At 38.2% G+C, this 17,923-nt stretch overlaps 1 protein-coding gene across 2 annotated transcripts; it reads right to left on the bottom strand.

Moving 5' to 3' along the window:
- Positions 1-789: 789 nt before the first annotated feature.
- On the bottom strand, positions 790-17,471 carry LOC121329705 (O-phosphoseryl-tRNA(Sec) selenium transferase-like). Of its 2 annotated transcripts, none has more exons than XM_041275412.1 (12): positions 17,345-17,471; positions 15,537-15,662; positions 14,979-15,133; positions 13,679-13,797; positions 13,126-13,284; positions 11,989-12,142; positions 11,356-11,458; positions 5,483-5,612; positions 4,750-4,841; positions 3,353-3,446; positions 2,896-2,986; positions 790-1,784 (listed from the first exon to the last, which is right to left on the bottom strand). In XM_041275412.1, the coding sequence occupies exons 2-12, from the start codon at positions 15,648-15,650 to the stop codon at positions 1,478-1,480; spliced, it is 1,518 nt and encodes a 505-aa protein (XP_041131346.1). In that variant the 5' UTR covers positions 15,651-15,662; positions 17,345-17,471; the 3' UTR covers positions 790-1,477. The 2 variants fall into 2 exon arrangements, with proteins under 2 accessions (XP_041131346.1, XP_041131339.1); XM_041275405.1 differs by having other exon boundaries at positions 17,355-17,471.
- Positions 17,472-17,923: the final 452 nt, after the last annotated feature.

Genomic DNA, 17,923 nt, shown 5'->3' with positions numbered 1-17,923 from the left:
AGTACAAGGTTGTCCTGGAAGAAAACTTGCTTCCTTCTGCTCTGACAATGTTCCACAACTCTGAGGATTGGTTTTTCCAGCAGGACAATGCTCCATGCCACACAGCCAGGTCAATCAAGGTGTAGATGGAGGACCACCAGATCAAGACTCTGTCATGGCCAACCCAATCTCCAGACCTGAACCTTATTAAAAACCTCTAGAATGTGATCAATAGGAAGATGGATGGTCACAAGCCATCAAACAAAGCCAAGCTGCTTGAATTTTTGCGCCAGGAGTGGCATAAAGTCACCCAACATCAATGTGAAAGACTGGTGGAGAGCATGCCAAGACGCATGAAAGCTGTGATTGAAAATCAGGGTTATTCCACCAAATATTGATTTCTGAACTCTTCCTAAGTTACAACATTAGTATTGTGTTGTTTAAAAATGAATCTGAACTTATTTTCTTTGCATTATTCAAGGTCTGACAACACTGCATCTTTTTTGTTATTTTGACCAGTTGTCATTTTCTGCAAATAAATGCTCTAAATGACAATATTTTTATTTGGAATTTGGGAGAAATGTTGTCAGTAGTTTATAGAATAAAACAAAAATGTTCATTTTACCCAAACACATACCTATAAATAGTAAAACCAGAGAAACTGATAATTTTGCAGTAGTCTCTTAATTTTTTCCAGAGCTGTATGTATTTATGGAGATTATATATATATATATATATATATATATATATATATATATATATATATATATATATATATATATATATATATATATATTACATTTATCTGTGAAGTGGTATCATGGATTGTTTTCCTGGATAATATCTTGTGCATTTTTAATGAACATTGATTCTTAAATGTATGAACTGCAAATCATACCAATGTCCATCCCATCAAAGTAGACAAGCTTTTGGAAAAGATCCATGTTAATGCGCTAAGGAAATATACAAAAACCTTTAATAAACAGGTTGGTCACCCATTCCCTCTTAATCTGCCCAATGATTGTATGTGTACGCAGCTGAATGGTCCCAGATACTTCAAACCTCTTGAAGACTCGATGCATGTTTGACTGCAGGACTCTGTTAATTCTTTGGACAGGTTGACACTGACAGCAGTCCATGACTATCAACATGCCACACAGACTATTGTTTATCAGCACTCCTTGTGACCCTTGAATTCTGCTGTTGAGTTTTGATGATTGGGTGCCGTTTCATGCAAGATTCCATATTAAATTATTAAAAGGCAAATGTGCCCTTTTTAAGCCACTGGCATGGTCTGGTTTGTTGAATAGATATTTTAAATTTACATACACTAGGAAAACCTCATTAAGCTGGTATCCATATAAATGAATACAATCATTTTGGACACTTGGAATGGTACAACAGTAAATGTATGGCATTATTCCATTTTTTCTTTTAATGAAATTATTTTTTATGTATTAGTAAATTAACTTAAACCGTGAAACCTCAAACACACAGATCATAACTTCTTCAGTCCAAGGCAAGCTTCCTCTTGGAACCTCTCTGCTAACTCACTGACATCCTCCTCGCTGGCTGTAGCTGGATTCCCATACTCAGATTCCAGTCTGTTGCTCTGGTCAACCTTCTCTCTCTTGAAGGTCTTAAGGCACTTATCCAGTCTTTTGATGCACAGGTCCACATCCTGTCTGGTGATTCCGATGGCAGATGCAGCATTGAGGTAAGGACAGGGGTACTCATTGGTGTGAGACATAAAGCCTTGGAAAGTGTAACCACTCACAGTTTGTTTCGTTCCTAGTGGAACCACCCTGAAACACAAAACCAGCTTTCAAACAGCTTTACTAACGTGTAGAGAAGCATGTACTCAAATCAGGCATTTATTACTCATTACTATAGCAAGGCTGTAAAAGGCAGAGTGTAAGGGATATTGTACTGGTCTTGGCAGTTGTTCAAGCTTTTGGAAATTGCTGTCCAAATGACGTTATTGCACTGGCACATCACACAGTCATGCAGAAATCAATACAGGATATGCCATCATCTGCTTTCTATTTGGTTTTAGAATAGTGCAAGGTCTTTTGGCCGGTACCAACCCTATTAGGCAATAAACAGAAAATATATTAAAGCTGTTGATATGCTACCCGTATTTAACCCCAATGACGGCTACACCAGCCCGTTGCTCAGCAATATATATATGCATGCTAGGGAATCTACTGCCAAGTTAAAATAAAATGTGTATTACAACAGCCTCAATCAGATAATATTCAAATATGTGTTACTATTTGTAACACATATACATGAAAGCTTCATTAAATCTGCTTTTCAAAACATGTCCATCCATCTGTCCTTATGTCTGTCACACTCCACATTGTGATAAGATTCAAAATGCTTCTTTATACAGTGGAACAAGTTACAGTTGTGGCTCCCACTTGCCACACACAACCATTCCACTAGTATAGTACTCTTGTTTTAAGGCAGCACACAAATAATAGTCTTGTAACTGTGGCTCAGGATGTCACAGTATAAAGGGAAGCACCGTAACTGCTATGATTTTACATCAATCCATGTGAGGTAAGTCCATACACTGGTTCAAACAAGCAAGTGCACAGCACAGTGTGTATATACTGTGTTACCATTCTTGCACAAGAACTAAAGGACATACACAGCTTTATAACACTTAACAGAAATAACTGATGGTTTTGGGGGGGGTCTGTCACAGGTAGCCATTGTAATTTAAAACAAATAAATAAATAAATAAGTATAGACAACAGTGCAGGTAGAAATCGCAAAATAGTCTAGGAACCAATGGCTTAACTTAGGAACGATATTGACTCTAATACAGTGATTGGCTCAAATGATATCATTACTGATGACAGGCCATTCCTCTTCACTGCTTGTGCTCTAGTCAGCACTGAAGCTTACCTCGCTCCTGACACTTGTCTGGTAAACAGCATGGATCCCAGCTGTGTCACAGCTTTGGTGTTGTGTTTCTCAAGGTCACCTAGTGACATGGCTGAAAAAACAACAGAATGTATTCTATGGTCTTGGAGCAGAGGTTGGTTAAATAGTGTAGTACCTTCAGATAAACAGGCATTTATAAAATGAAATATTAGACACGATCAGACAATAAAAGTATGATAACAAGGGTAATAAAGCTAACGAGGAGGAAAACCCTTTAGGTTACGACATTTTTAGCACTCTTAGGCAGAGATAGTCACTTTGCAGCTGGATAGTATATTTCTAATACTGTGCATATAGATTTCATGATTAAAGCTGATGGTTACAGCTTACCACAAAACAACTGGTGGATTCAAAGAAATTCAATTCATTTTTACATTTTGACACCGTTTGGTGTTAGCTCAATAACTGAACAACTTACCCAAAGATATTGGATTATGAGATGTTTCCAACAGCCTTTCTCCATGAGCTTCTGCTAGTTTTTTCAGTTCCTCTGCTAGGTAGGTATACATTTCCTAGAAACAACAGCACTGATTTTCTAAAGATGGCACGACACAGATTTTCGTGAAGATTAGACAGTGCTATCCTTCTGGGGTATTTCCATTTGCAGGTACACCGTTAACGTTGCAAAAAATGTAATTCTTCAGATTGTAAGAATTTATCCCATTCATTTAAACATGACGATCATAAACAAAACTGGAGCTAACGTAGAATAACATATCTACATAATACAGGTATAGAATAAGAAATTAAAAGTGTACGTCACATGTAAATGTGACACACCGTCGAGATAAGCAAGCAAGATACCAGTCCTATTATTTTAATCTTATTTGGTATACAGTACCATTAAAAACAAATGTCTTCAATGGTTGGTTGTAAAATAATAGAAGAAAGCTGTAAATGTTAAATTGCACATCCTGGCATTGCAGAGGGAGAATGGTTTCATGTTTGTGGCATTGAAAAAACATAAACTTCCACCAAAACTTAGAGTTCCACCAATAAAAAACGTTTCCATATTATTAAATCCCAAATGCTTTGAGTGCTTTTCATTGCATCATGTTTGCAGTACTGTGCCAAGGTGCCCTTACATCAGGACACAGCTGCTGCTGAAACCCTGACATGTGTCTTTGTGAGCTTATGGGTAAATTACTGTAATGCCCTGCTTGCCAGTCTGACAAAGAACATCTTAACCTTGAAGTGTGCAGGTTTTCCAAAGCAAATACAAAAAAAATACCCAAACTTCTGGCCAGCAGGGGACAGTCTCACCTCTTTCAATGGGCAAACTGAATCAACACATTACAGAGTGACACCTAGTGTCTTTGGCACCAGAGCTGGAGCACTATAGGCCCTGCTTTCAAACTATAGCAAGTACTGTTATGGTAGGTCTATTTGCATTGCACACCGACTTTGGACCAGACGACGAATGGAAACAGCTGCAGCCTTAACTTAATACATTGAGTGGAAGAAGTTAAGCTTTAAGACTCTATTTGGTTTTGCAGTTTGAAACATATCTCAAGCAGGAAGTTCTTATCCATTATTGTATATTTAAGTAGAAGTGATCTACACGGTCCTGCTGATGTTGCTATTCCATTCAAGTGCTCTTAAAATCACAGAAGATGCTGCGAGTGCAATTCAGGGACAGGGCTGCATTTTGAATTGCCAGTATTGATTTAAATATGATGCTCTTTAAAGTTCCATGAAAGTTCAACTCATCTTGGCAATGTGAAAGTATTGAAAGGAAACAGAGGGGAGAAGTAACTGCCCCTTGACCCGCAAATGGTAGTTACACAATCCTCCTGGTACCCCAATCACCATTACCTTTCGTTCCTTTAGAAGCTGCTTGTAGCCGTTTGTTCCCAGGGAGAGAAGGGTGATGAGAACATCCAGTGAGGGGGAAGCTGACGCTCGACCTAAAAATAACACAATCAATGCAATCCCTGTTTGAGCCGCTTGCAGGTTTCATTTATACTACAGCAAGAAGCGCCTCTCAGCGAGGATGTTGGATTTGCATTACATTTACATTAAAGTACATCATGACCATATCCACATATTCATTAGGATACTATGCTACATTTTAACTTGTTTAAATATGGAGAGCGTAATTACTCTTCAATACCAAAGGAGAGCATGCCGTTACCTGCTTCTCATAGAAATAACATTGGAGGACACTAAATATACGTATAACTTTAATTCTTGGCTTTCTTAGAATGTAGAAGTGTTGTCATATGATTTTTTGTTTCTATACTGTAGTTTTTGTTTCCCTATGTTTGTGAAAATAAGACTAAATTGCCATAGTGAGACTACATTGCCATATTCTGGTGAATTATTATTATTATTATTATTATTATTATTATTATTATTATTATTATTATTATTATGGAAAATATGCATTGAAAACACTGCACAATTCCACTCATGAACCTGTAGTTCTCTTTGCAGTGAGATTCGTTGAGATTCATTTAACTTAACTGGCTTAATTTACATTCTTTAAATGTGTTAAAGTTTTGTGAATAGGGCCAAATAGTCTTGCCTACTATATAAATGCTCTTACCTGGGTACATCCTGCTGATTTCCTGTATGAAGGATTCATTAAAACCAGCAATAATGGCGCCACCTACTGGCACCATGAAATTTTTGTCGAGGCTCTGGACGAATGCATCTATTCTTCCAACCCGAGCACCCTAAAGGAACAGAGAATTGTTTCCTAGTTATTTTTTCCTAGACTGTACTATAGTTACTTTACTATGTTACTACATCGAATTTCAAGCAGCAACTATCAAAATGGGTAAAAAAAGTTATTGATTTTCAAATCTTTAAGCTATAGGCTACAATAAGGTTTAATGCACAAATCAAACCCACTTACTTTTTATTCTTTATATAAAGAAAATGCAAATTTCTGATAAACCCCAGCACTTCTGCTGAGCCACCCACTTCCTGGACTTTGGTCCACATCATGTAGAATATTCCTAATACAATTGCAAAATACATAGACTTGTTTAGAAGGTAACAATACTAACCTATATCAGGCTGTGGGTTTTGATGGGTTGTACATACTGATAACTTTACAGAGCAAAACTCACAGCAGAAACTACTGCACTACTGTGATGTTATGTATTGATTTGTACAGAGATGAGTGGGAGTTACCCATTAGCACTTAACATTTTGGCCTTAGGTTATAACACTTATAGTTACTTTCAATAACAGGGTTAAGAGAAGGTTCAGCCATTTATGTTGAAGTCGGTCAGGGCCCCAGAATGTGGAATTGTCCTCTATGATGTCACAGAATCTTCTTTGTGACATCATGGGGAACTCTATCAGTTTCCATTTTAAAAGACTGCCAAAGCACTGTATGCACATTCCTTATCTACCAACAGCGTATTCTGCCTGCGGGAATATCCAGCTTCCACTGTTCAATGCTTATGTGCGGATTGCTTGCATGCCTCCCTTGTCTGAGTTGCCTCTCAATCAGTGAAAAAGGTACAGTCAAAAGCGTTTTTTATTTTATGTGAAAACTGTTGTAAAATAGGCACTAGATAACCTGTCCTTAAGATACATTAACACTGATGTATGAAACTAACATGTCAGCAAGACAAACTGACCCACAATATCTTATGCTGTGTATGTGATCCTGGAATCTGCAAACTTTTAGAGAGTTAGTGTCCTGAGAATGTATGACCTTGAGGTTACAAAGGTTCTCAATAGAATACAAAGAACAGCATGGTACAAAGTAGTAACTTCTGTGAAAATAACAATTTATGTGAGGCAATGTGAGGCCTCTGGTGTGATGTGTGGTGTGCAGGGATATTGATGTAATTAGGTTTTGGTAGAAAAATGCTAGAAAAGTACAAGAAACTTGTAAAAAGGTCTAAAAGTCCTTTTGCATATGAGAGCCACACCTTTTCTATCACCCTTTGCCTGGAAGCTGCAGTGCTGTGAACTCCCAAGTGCTGTGAACTCTCTGCTGCTTGTTTTATCCCATAGAGGATACCAGCCTGTTTCTGTAACTGGATACAGATACAAAGAAGGGAAATGACCCTACCTGGTAATTCTGACAAAGAATCTTTAAGTAAGACTTTTAATTAATAAACCCTATCAGGGAGGCACTGCCCCATATGGTGCGTTTTGAACTGAAATAGAAATTGAAAGCAGAGGACCTCTCACCCACTGCCGCCGTGTTTTTTTTTTTTGTGCTCTTTTTGGAAATTGATTTGCTCGTCTCAGCTCTGCAACAGGTGGTTAGGTTGAAAACATGGCATTGGGCGGTTTCTGGTGAGAGTGATTTAACTATATCTCTGGCAAGTAGGCACTAATAACATAAAATGAAGAACGTTTACACTATTAGTAACACTGATAGGGATTTTGAGCATTTGGTGTTTATGCACACGAACACAACTGCATACTCGGCTCAACTCTGTGTGTGCACCTGATGTTAGAACCAGGTCGCCTATCCAACTGTGATTACTATCATTGTGTGTATACGTGTGTGGGAATGCATGTGCAGATCCCCTTTTCTTAATGTTTTTATGTCTATATATGTATGTATATATACGTATGTGAATATGGTACTGTACTGATCTGTTAAAACCGCATGTTAATTGTTGCTTTTAATACCATATTATCCTTCTCTGTTTCTGCTGAGTTGTTAGTGAAAGCACCAAAGGTTTAGTTTAAAATAGGTGTGAACAGAGTTGAAGCTCTATGGGGACTCACTACCTTTTTGGGGAGGTAGTTTGAGTGGGGGGATAGGGGGATGGGATGGGGTGGGATGGGCTTCCTTCCCATTCTCTCTTTCCCTCTTCTCTATCATTTCACTTAAGCGGCCATCTCTATCCCTCTCTGTGGTTATAGCTGTTAGTTGTGCATATGCACATATGGTCAGATACAGCTCTCAGGACATCCTTACTGTCTCAATGTTTACTTGCTTTTACTATAATGGCATCAAGTAACAGGAATAACTGCAGTGGGGGTGCCAGGTTAATTTTGCTAGTTGGAATGTTAAGGGTTTTATCCACCCTGTGAAACGTAATAAGGTCTTATCACATTTCTGGAGATGCACTTTTGCATTCAAAGGGGGTCTGTGGGGCAACATTTCCATTCCAATTTCAATGGCAAGGCCAGGGGGACAGCAATTTTAATAAATAAGAACATCCCTTTTGTTGCCTCCCAGAGTACAGCAGACCCAAACGGCCGACACACTGTAGTTAAGGGTAAACTTTTCAACACTGCTGTACTTCTAGCAAATGTGTATGAGCCTAACTGGGATGATAGCAATTTTATTAAGAACTTCCTGTCCTTGCTACCTGACATACACACTCACCGTCTCATTCTAGGAGGGTTTTTCAACTATGTCTTGAACCCAGCCATGGATCGTTCCTCCCCAAGATTTCTTTCACAGTCCGCCAAGGCCAAGCGGACGTTCCCAGACTCCTCTGGTATTTCCGACACCTGGCGTTTCCTCTTCCCTACAGTTAGACAGTGCTCATTCTTCTCGTCTGTCCATCATTCTTTTTCTCTAATTGATTATTTTTTTGTTGATGACAAGCTGCTGCCCTCTGTTTGATCTTGTGTCTACAACAGTATTGTTATTTCTGATCATGTCCCCCTGATGCTGGAGGCTCGCACTGCCCGGTCACCTTGCACCCCGCCGATCTTGGCGCTTTAACCCTCTCTTACTCTCTGACAAAGAGTTTGTTGCTTCTACAGCCTCTGTAATCAACCTTTTTCTAGAAACTAATACTACCAAAGAGATTTCCTCTGCTCTTCTCTGAGAAATGCTTAAAGCTTACCTTTGAGGTCACATAATTGCATATGCAGCCAAAGCAAATAATGAATGTGCTGGCCATCTTGCTGAGCTGGCTGACTGCATTTTGCAAGTGGATCAACAATACGCTGAGTCGCTCACTCCTGAGCTTTACAAAAAACGGCTTGCTTAACAGACACAATTTGACCTCCTGGCCACACGCCATGCCGAGCAACTCTTGACTAAATTGCGTCATGCTATATATGAACATGTGGATAAGGCGAGCAAACTCTTGGCCTGTCAGCTCCGGCAGTCAGCCACTAACCATTTGATTACTGAAGTCCGCACAAAATCAGGCCTAATCACTTCTAATCAACAAAAAATTAACGCAAAATTCCAAGACGTTTCTTTATAACTGAATCTCCCACAGACTCCTCATTTATTGACTCCTTCTTTAAGACGTTTTACATTCCTACAATTGACCTGCTGTCCAAAGCATCTCTGGCAGAGCCTTTCACCCAAGCTGAAATTAAACAAGTCATTAGCTCAATGCAGAGTGGCAAATCCCCAGACCCAGATGGGTTCCTCGCAGTTTTTTTTAAAGAAATTCTTGCCTCAATTTTCTTTGCTGCTAGGTTCTGTTTTTTCAGAGTCTTTTACATCCAAACTCCAAACTTCTGCCTCCAACCCTTTGCCAAGCATCCATTTCACATATACTAAAAAAAAAAACAAGAGCACTGTGGGTCATATCGACCTATCTCCCTTCTCAATTCAGATGTAAAAATCCTGGCAAAAGTCCTGGCACACTGCCTTGGATCAATTCTCCCCTCTATTATTTCCACTGACCAAACATAATTCATTCAGGGTAGCCAGTCATTTTTTAATCTTCAATGTTTATTTAAGATCATATATTCTCCATCTACTTCATTGCACCCAGAGATTCTTATCTCGTTGGATGCAGAAAAGGCATTTGACCGTGTCGAACGGGACTACCTCCTTGTTACACTCCATAAATTTGGCTTTGGCCCCAATTTTGTTTCAAACTACTATATTCTTCGCCCCTAGCCTGTTATTACTAATAATATACACTAAATAGCCGTGGTACTAGGTAGGGTTGCCCTCTTTCCCCCCTTTTTTTCCCATTGCAATTGAGCCCCTTTCTATTTCCCTACATGCTAATCACAAAATACTGGGTGTGACACGAGGGTTTGAGCAGAAGGTCTCATTATATGCGGATGACCTTCTTCTATACATCTCAGATCCTGTACCTTGGCTCCTGCATGCTCTTAACACCTTACAGCAATTTGGTAAATTCTCTAGGAACAAACTTAATTTTCACAAAAGTGAACTGTTCCTGATTAACTCAATTGACCAAAACTACACCTTTATAAACCTACCCTTTTGAATAGCCGCCAACACCTTCACTTATCTTGGAATCACAACTACTAGATCCTTTAATAACCTTTGAAATCCAACTCTATTAGAATGTACAAAACAGTATTGCCCTTGCTGGTCTGCTCTGCCTCTGTCTCTTGCTGGCTGCGTTAACGTTGTAAAGATGAACACATTTCCCAAATTTATACACTGATTTCCGTACATTCCAGTCTTTATCCCACAGGTCTTTTTTACTGCAGCCTCCTGTCAGTACATCTCCTTACCTGATAACGCCTATGGCATAAACCTCGGTAAAGACTATGCTGTAAAACGGAACAGGAATTTAGAATTGTATAAAAGGGAACTGGGATTGTAAATTGAATTGACCCCAACTCTGAATCTGACTCTTTGTCCTTCTCCACACTATTAGCTAGACACCTGATTCTATTTGCCTGGAAACAGACTGCCCTGCCCACACATGCTCAGTGGCTCAGGAACCTTTTGCAGCATCTAAAGCTTGAAAAAATGACATATACACTTTGTGGGTCTACTGACAAATTCTACCTCCCGTAGCATGCCCTTCTATCACATACTAATGAACTTCAACAGCTCCCCTGATCTATACCTATCTGCCTACCCTTTTCTCTCTTCTGAATCTTTCTCTTTCACGCTTTTGCCCCCTTTTCCTGTCTGTTTTTCTTTCTTTTGTCTCTACTAAATACAATTTAAAAAACAATCCTGGCAAATTGAAAATGATAAATGATTTTATGATGCTTTATGTATTATATTATTATTTGAAATGTGGCTGTTGCTTTTGTTATTTTGTAAGTCATTATGTGTAATTTCTTTACTTAGCAAAACCAATAAACAGAATAATAAAAAAAAAAATACACACAACACAACCTATTAACCTTACTAACAAAGCACAACAAAATACGGTTGTTCAATAACATCTATGCTATAATATACAGCATAGCATAAAAACAAGATGTACCTGTACTTGCTGATTCCATAATATAGTAATCATTTAAAAAAAAGTGATTCCAGAATCAGGTTGATATCAGTAGAAGACAGATAACAGCTGAACTCAAAACAACAAAGGCTTGACATTGCCCGGCTAGTTAGGTAATGAAGAGCACCTGCCTCCCTGTCAGTTATCAGTGAGGTGACATTTGTAGTGGCTGATCACTAGCACTAGCATGTAATTTATTTCCAAAGCATTGACTCCAGTCTCCTATATTTAGGACTTGGAATTGGTCTTTAATATTTACCTAAATTAGGTGGGAAAAAAATACAGATTTAGTCCATACCTGCTGAATAAGGTGCATGCATTTAGAGGACTGAACTCCATAGGCATTGTTGACTATGTGGGGAATGTCATACTTTGCACACATCTGGGCCAGTTCCACCAGTCTGCAACACAGCACAAACAGCTGAATAAGACAAGGGCTAAGACATAACTGCGTTGATCCATTGCATTAGTACATTAAACAGAAAAAAAAGCATCTTAGTAACATACACCACCATGTCATGACTGTAAATATAACATTAAAGCTACCATTATCACAAAAAAGTAGGCCACCATGATGCAAGTAAAATGAAAAGCAGAACAACTCGAGGTGGGTCAATATTGTAGCCGGCTTTACACCACTCATACCACCACCTTACTAAATATCTCGGAACACCTGAATCAATTTAATAAGAAAAACATCTATGACAATTTCTACCAATGGAAAGAGACTGGGTGGGACATTGCAGTTTTTTTATTATTTTAACCAACAGAATGGCAATGGTGTTACTGCTAAGACAGGTCCCACACTCTGTCGAATACTATTTTCTGATGATGAATCTTAATACATAACAATGGTACTGATACAGTACAAAAACCTCAACAGGAAATGGAGCACTTGCACTAGGATGAAGTGAATCTTATAGGGTAGTACCTGTCAGGGACTCTGGGAGCAAAGCAGGAGGTGGTGGAGTGAACACACACAATGTTCTCCGGGCCTAGCTCCTTTATCTTGCTCTCCACAGTCTGCAGGTCTGTCCGCAATTCATCTCCTTCCAGCAAGCTCTCCACAATCACTGGTTCAAACCCTGCAGTAATAGCAAGTGTAGAAACCCCTTATGCCCTATTCCACGGGCTACATTCCCATTGATATATCAGACATTAATATGTACTGCTAGAGCGAGCAGGATAGCTCCCATTATTTCAGAAGAGACAAAACATGCACTTCAGCACACAAAAAACATCAGGGGGCAGAGTAAGAGAAATGTTCCCTCCCAGAGTTTCTGAGTCATCATCAATGCGCAGATAGAAACTGACTTAACACCTGTTTCTACTTGAATCGGGACATTTAACTGCACGCAATCTTATAACTAGTCTTTTTATATCATTCACAATGAACGTCTGTTATTCAAACTACTGCTGAATATTTTAAAGCTCACACTTACACACTTGTGAGGTTTGTAAAGTATAGTAACACATTTATTGGAAATATAAGTGATACTTGAAAGCCAACTTGCATTGCCTTATTTTTCAGCACCTGAGTTAACAGGAATTAAATGTTTAACAGTAAGGTTTATCTGTATTTTTCTTGGAAAGGATGGGCGTGAGGTCTGTGCACAGTGCAACATGCTGTTTGTTTCATTTCCTGTTTGCTTGCTTTCATGAAAGCTTGTGAGGCTTATAACTTCTTAACAGCTTGCTGAATTGATCTGAAATGAATCTGTTTGTATTCGGCTAGTGGTGGGAGAATGAAACCGTAACAGCAAATATCAAATCACCAAAACAGCAATATGGTAGATATATGTGCATAATCATCAGCACACATTATTGCGATTTGCTGTGTTAGGTAAACACACCACTGGTTCATGAGTGTATTTACCTGTAAAAACTCATGGCAAGAAACTTACAATACTGAATAAACAAATTAAAAACACAACATTTAAACAATTACACGTCAAGTTCAGCGCTTGATTCCTAGAATCATCGAAATAAAATATGTTTTTGCACTCTGTCCTTAAATTCTAATGGGGGTGTACAGATTTTATTAGCGTGCTTCCTAAGACTACCTTACCTGCAGTTATCATAGATTTAAAACATGACTTCTGGTCAATCCTGGGCCAGAGGATGTACTTTGCTTTTGGTCTTCTATGTCTTAATGTCAGGAAACAAAGGGTTAGGCTCATTCCAGTGGCCATTGGAACCACAAAGCAGCTGGAAACAGTTCGGACACCTTGAAAACAAATCGAACCATTAAATACACCCCCCCTTTTACAAATGTTTAACAATCCAAACAACCCTGCTTTAATTTTTTTTTTTAATGTATTCAGTTGTCATTTAAAAATAAATCAAATGAACCAAGCCTTTCTGCTAGCTGATTCGGTTGAAATAAGTACCTTTACAACATTTCTTAAAAACTGCAGCAATAAACTGGCTTCTCCTGTTAAATGCATCTGTTTTTTACAGCTAAGCTGAAAGTGATGACTGATTGATAGGTTGTCAGAAGTGCCATTATGGTTTGCAACATGGGTGAGCAGGTTTCATTTGCCTTCTGGACAATACATTAATGACGGTTTTATTATTGGGTGTTATAAAGCACACTTTCATGTCAGGCCCTCTGCTTCTACCTGCTGCCTTTAGAATATCAAGCACTACTGCATTCGTGAGCTTGTTGAGCAGGCTGGAACCAGCAGCTTTAGGCTGAACCGCAGCAATATCCCCCGATCGTCCAATTCCATGTATGAGTCTGAAATACAAATAAAAAGTTAGTTCTACCTCTGCTTAAAGCAAAAAGAGCAATACAAAACTAGAAATGAACTACAATGTCAGTTTGGCAACACAGTATAAATGTACAACAAGACTGCTGTTAAGGGCTTATATTTTTCAGCATTTATTTATTTCCTTCTTTATTTTAGCTATTTTAGTGAATGGATAAAAAGCAGTAATTATCTGGGCTTTAATTTTTGTACCCAGCATCACCCGTAAAGAGAATTTATTGTGAAAAATACTGCCAATTACAGCACAGTTGGGAATCAGGGACCACACTTTATCCTTCCATGATACTACATAAGTGGTAACACAAAAGCAATGTCTTCCAATCTCAGAACACACTAAATAAATGTCGCTATTCAAGAATGATGCCTGGATAATAAGAATGCGGTACTATTGTATACAAGAATGCCTCGCTAAACAGCTTTTGGTTGGTAATCTCCAATAGACCAGTGTGCTGTACTGCAAAAGGATAGAGACAATCTGGAACTTTTCCTCAAAACCTACTTGTGTTCTTTAACATCTCCATATAACTCCAAGGAAGCAGCTATACACCACCACCCATGCCCACAGACTAGACACCATCTTCAACCATGTCTGTTCCAATACCATGTTTATCACTTCTGTAATGTACTGATGCTTTCTGAGGGAGATCACAGGCCACTTTCTGAAAATACAACTCAAAACACTGGGCTTAACAAGCTTTAACTTTGTACAACGTCCTTACAATGTTCAGCTTTCGTTATAAATGAAGCCCAACTAGAATAGAGTAATTTAATTGGAAAGCTCTCGATTTTGTAATGCTGCACAGTTCCAAATGGGTTTCCGCTGGGCAGTTGGTTGCATATGTGCTGTGTGCTTTAGGGAACTGTGACTTTCAAAGTCACTTCTACATACAGAAAGTAATTTGTTAGCTCAACTGCAATCCTACCCCCAACACACATTTTAAAAGTATCACCGCAGATCATGGTCCTGTAGCCGAGACCTGTGCCGGTAACATTGCATAGTTCATTAACTTCAAGCTCCCCCAAAATAGAATGAAGTATTTTGATGGCATCCTTTAAGTTGCTTGATAATGTTTTTATTCCCTGCTACAACTGACATTGGAGCCATCACTGTACTGTATATCTTATTAGCTTGTCCTTTCTAAATGCTTACCTGTAATGCCTCCTGGCCACAAGACTGGAGGCTACTCTTCCTTCTCTCTCTCCGACACCGCAGTTTCCCAGAAAGTTGTTGCTATCCATGACAGCCAGCTCACTGAGAAACAGCTCAATAGTACTTTCATCCCAGCCATCTTCAGGACATTTACCCTTTATTGCAAATTTTTAAAAAAATAAATAAATAAACAACACTAATTTACATCCCAAAAAGATAATGACTGTATTACAAGGGAAATTACCTTAAACTATTTGAAAGCTAATAAACTAGATTTTTGATTAATAATGAGTGCTAAAAAATTCCTTTAATAAATAAACAACACTAATTTACATCCCAAAAAGATAATGACTGTATTACAAGGGAAATTACCTTAAACTATTTGAAGCTAATACAGATTTTGATTAATAATGAGTGCTAAAAAATTTCCTTTATCATAATTGGGTGAACAGTTCTCTAGATCATAATGTTTACTTGACCAAAAAAAAAAAAAAAAAAAAAAAAAAAAAAAAAAAAAAAAAAAAAAAAAAAAAAGATCTACGACGTGCTACTGGTTACCTTTTCTAAGAGCAGCCGGATGAGTTGCTCATGGGTGCGACGTGCTTGAGCGCCCTGCCTTATGTATGATGAAGAGACAATCTTCTCACTTACTGAAAAGTTTTCACAATTCATTCTTTCTGGTAGCTAGAAAAAAAAAAAAAAATCCCAATTTATATTTTATTCAGCACAGTTGAGAAACCTTCTCAACAGGGAATCTGCAGAGGATTACAGGGCAGGGTTTCCTCTAAACAAAACTGTGTATGAACTTGGATGTGCAGGACCGTATTTCTCAGAAAACAAAGATGTTTTGATGCTGGCAGGGAAATTTGAGTGTCTGTTTACAGATCTCTCATTGAGAGCATTTTTACTATTAATATAGTTTCATGGTATGGCAATCAGTAAAAAATAAAACAAAACTGGCAAGAGTTGTCAACCAGGCAAGTAAAATAATCAATACCAAACTGCTGCAATTATCAGACCTGTACCATCAAGCAGTTAAAAGGAAATTCACACTCATTTTTAATGATAGTACACATCCTCTCAATTCTTCATTTCAATTACTGCCATCAGTTACAAAAACTCATTTATTCCATCTGCAATTTCAATCCTTAATGAGGAAAAGAGGTGGAAGCCCTGAGAAGTGTGTGTGCTTGTATGTGAGTGTGGTATGTTGCTGGTCAACACTGAGCTGCTGCCGTGCTATTTATGCTAGCATGGTTTATTATTTTACTATTGATTGTTACTTATTGATGCTGTGTGTACATTATTGTATGTTTCTTTTGTACTGAGCCATGGGTAAGCTTGACAAATTTCCATTTTATGCTTTATTTAGGACAATAAAGCTTTTTTTTTTTTAATTTCAATTTTTGCATTGAATTTCTCTGCAAGTTGACTATCTGTTAACAAGACTTAGCTAGAAGTGTTCATTTGAAATAATCAAAAGATATAACTGCAAACTGAATCTAAAAAAGGGGGGGGTCACACCCCATTAGATATATACTGCAAACTGAGGCCCCCAAGGGGGGTGGGCGGCGGACTGAAAGAATCTTTAAAACTTTGCTTAAAAAAACAACTTTAGGTTATGTAAATTAACTAGACTCTTGCAACCGGTAACATATGTTACATGTCTACCAGTAGAGTGTACAGAACAGAAGGCTTTACTATGAATTAATGTATTAAACAGGCACCAATTATTATGTATAGATTTTTGAATAAAATGTAACAATATCTGAAAAATCTGAGCCAGCTAGGTGGTGGGTTAATAATAATTAAAAAAAAAAAAAATACAACGGTACTGTATGTATTTTTGTCACGTGGTGATCGTGCTATCACAAGCTGGAGCGACAGCAGCAATAACACAAAACAACGTAAGAAGAGTGAGGCCTGTTCATCCAGGAGTCTGGGTTGTCGGAGCTCCCCATTAAGTGATCTATAACTGGGCGAAATGTCTGATCTGGCAACTAACAACAAAAACACGAAGTAGGCAGTAAACTGCTGTATTGTCCATACGGTATATATTTGCGTGGCACTTAGGAAGGTGCAGAATAAGTAAATGAAAACACACCTGCAACTAATCTGAACAATTACACGTCATTTGTACGAATTTCGTGTTTAACCAAAACATACACTTCATTGTAATTGTAAACAAATCTTCCACAGATGCAACAATCACATTCAAATGCAAAATGCACATTCCGCATTATTATCATTAGTAAGCTGCCATTTACATTCGTTTTGAATTGGAAGAAACTAGTTAAATAAAATACGTTTGAGGATGTCGAGGTTTTGGTTAAATCTTATTAGTAAGACATTATGGATTAACAAACCGGTGCTTACTGTTCCAGTAAATCCGCAGTTCAAGGTATGCTGGCCGTTCTTCGTAGTTCATGTGTTTATGGCCCCCTGAAACACCAGCACACACAGTGTTTGAAGTTAGCATTCAGTATTGTAAATTGATACTATACACAAGGGTCCCCCTGGTGGCTAAACTGTAGCAATTCATGTCTGACTCAGCAGTTTGTTGTGTGCGCAGTGTATCCCATCCTTTGTGGAACAAGGGCTTTGTAGCTTAGATGTATTTAATATTTTAGTAAGTGTAAATGTATTGTTAGAGTGAGAGGTGGAAAGATTATTTTGTTGAATTTACTTTAATTCCTTGAAGACAGTGGCAGCACCAGGCTCTCGCCGGTGAGGGGGCTGAGGGGAGCTAGGCAATCATTTGACGGGGCTACACTCCACTTTGTGTGGGAACGTATAGTGTCAGTGTTTCGATATGTCTCGCAAAACATCAGTGTTAGGATGGTGGAATCTGGTGCAGATTAAGTGCCTAATAATAATAATAATAATAATAATAATAATAATAATAATAATAATAATAATTAACAGATGCCTTTAGCCAACCCAAT

Source organism: Polyodon spathula, chromosome 2 (assembly GCF_017654505.1).
Source record: "Polyodon spathula isolate WHYD16114869_AA chromosome 2, ASM1765450v1, whole genome shotgun sequence".
Lineage (NCBI taxonomy): Eukaryota > Metazoa > Chordata > Actinopteri > Acipenseriformes > Polyodontidae > Polyodon > Polyodon spathula.
This window is presented reverse-complemented; position numbering and strand designations above follow the sequence as displayed.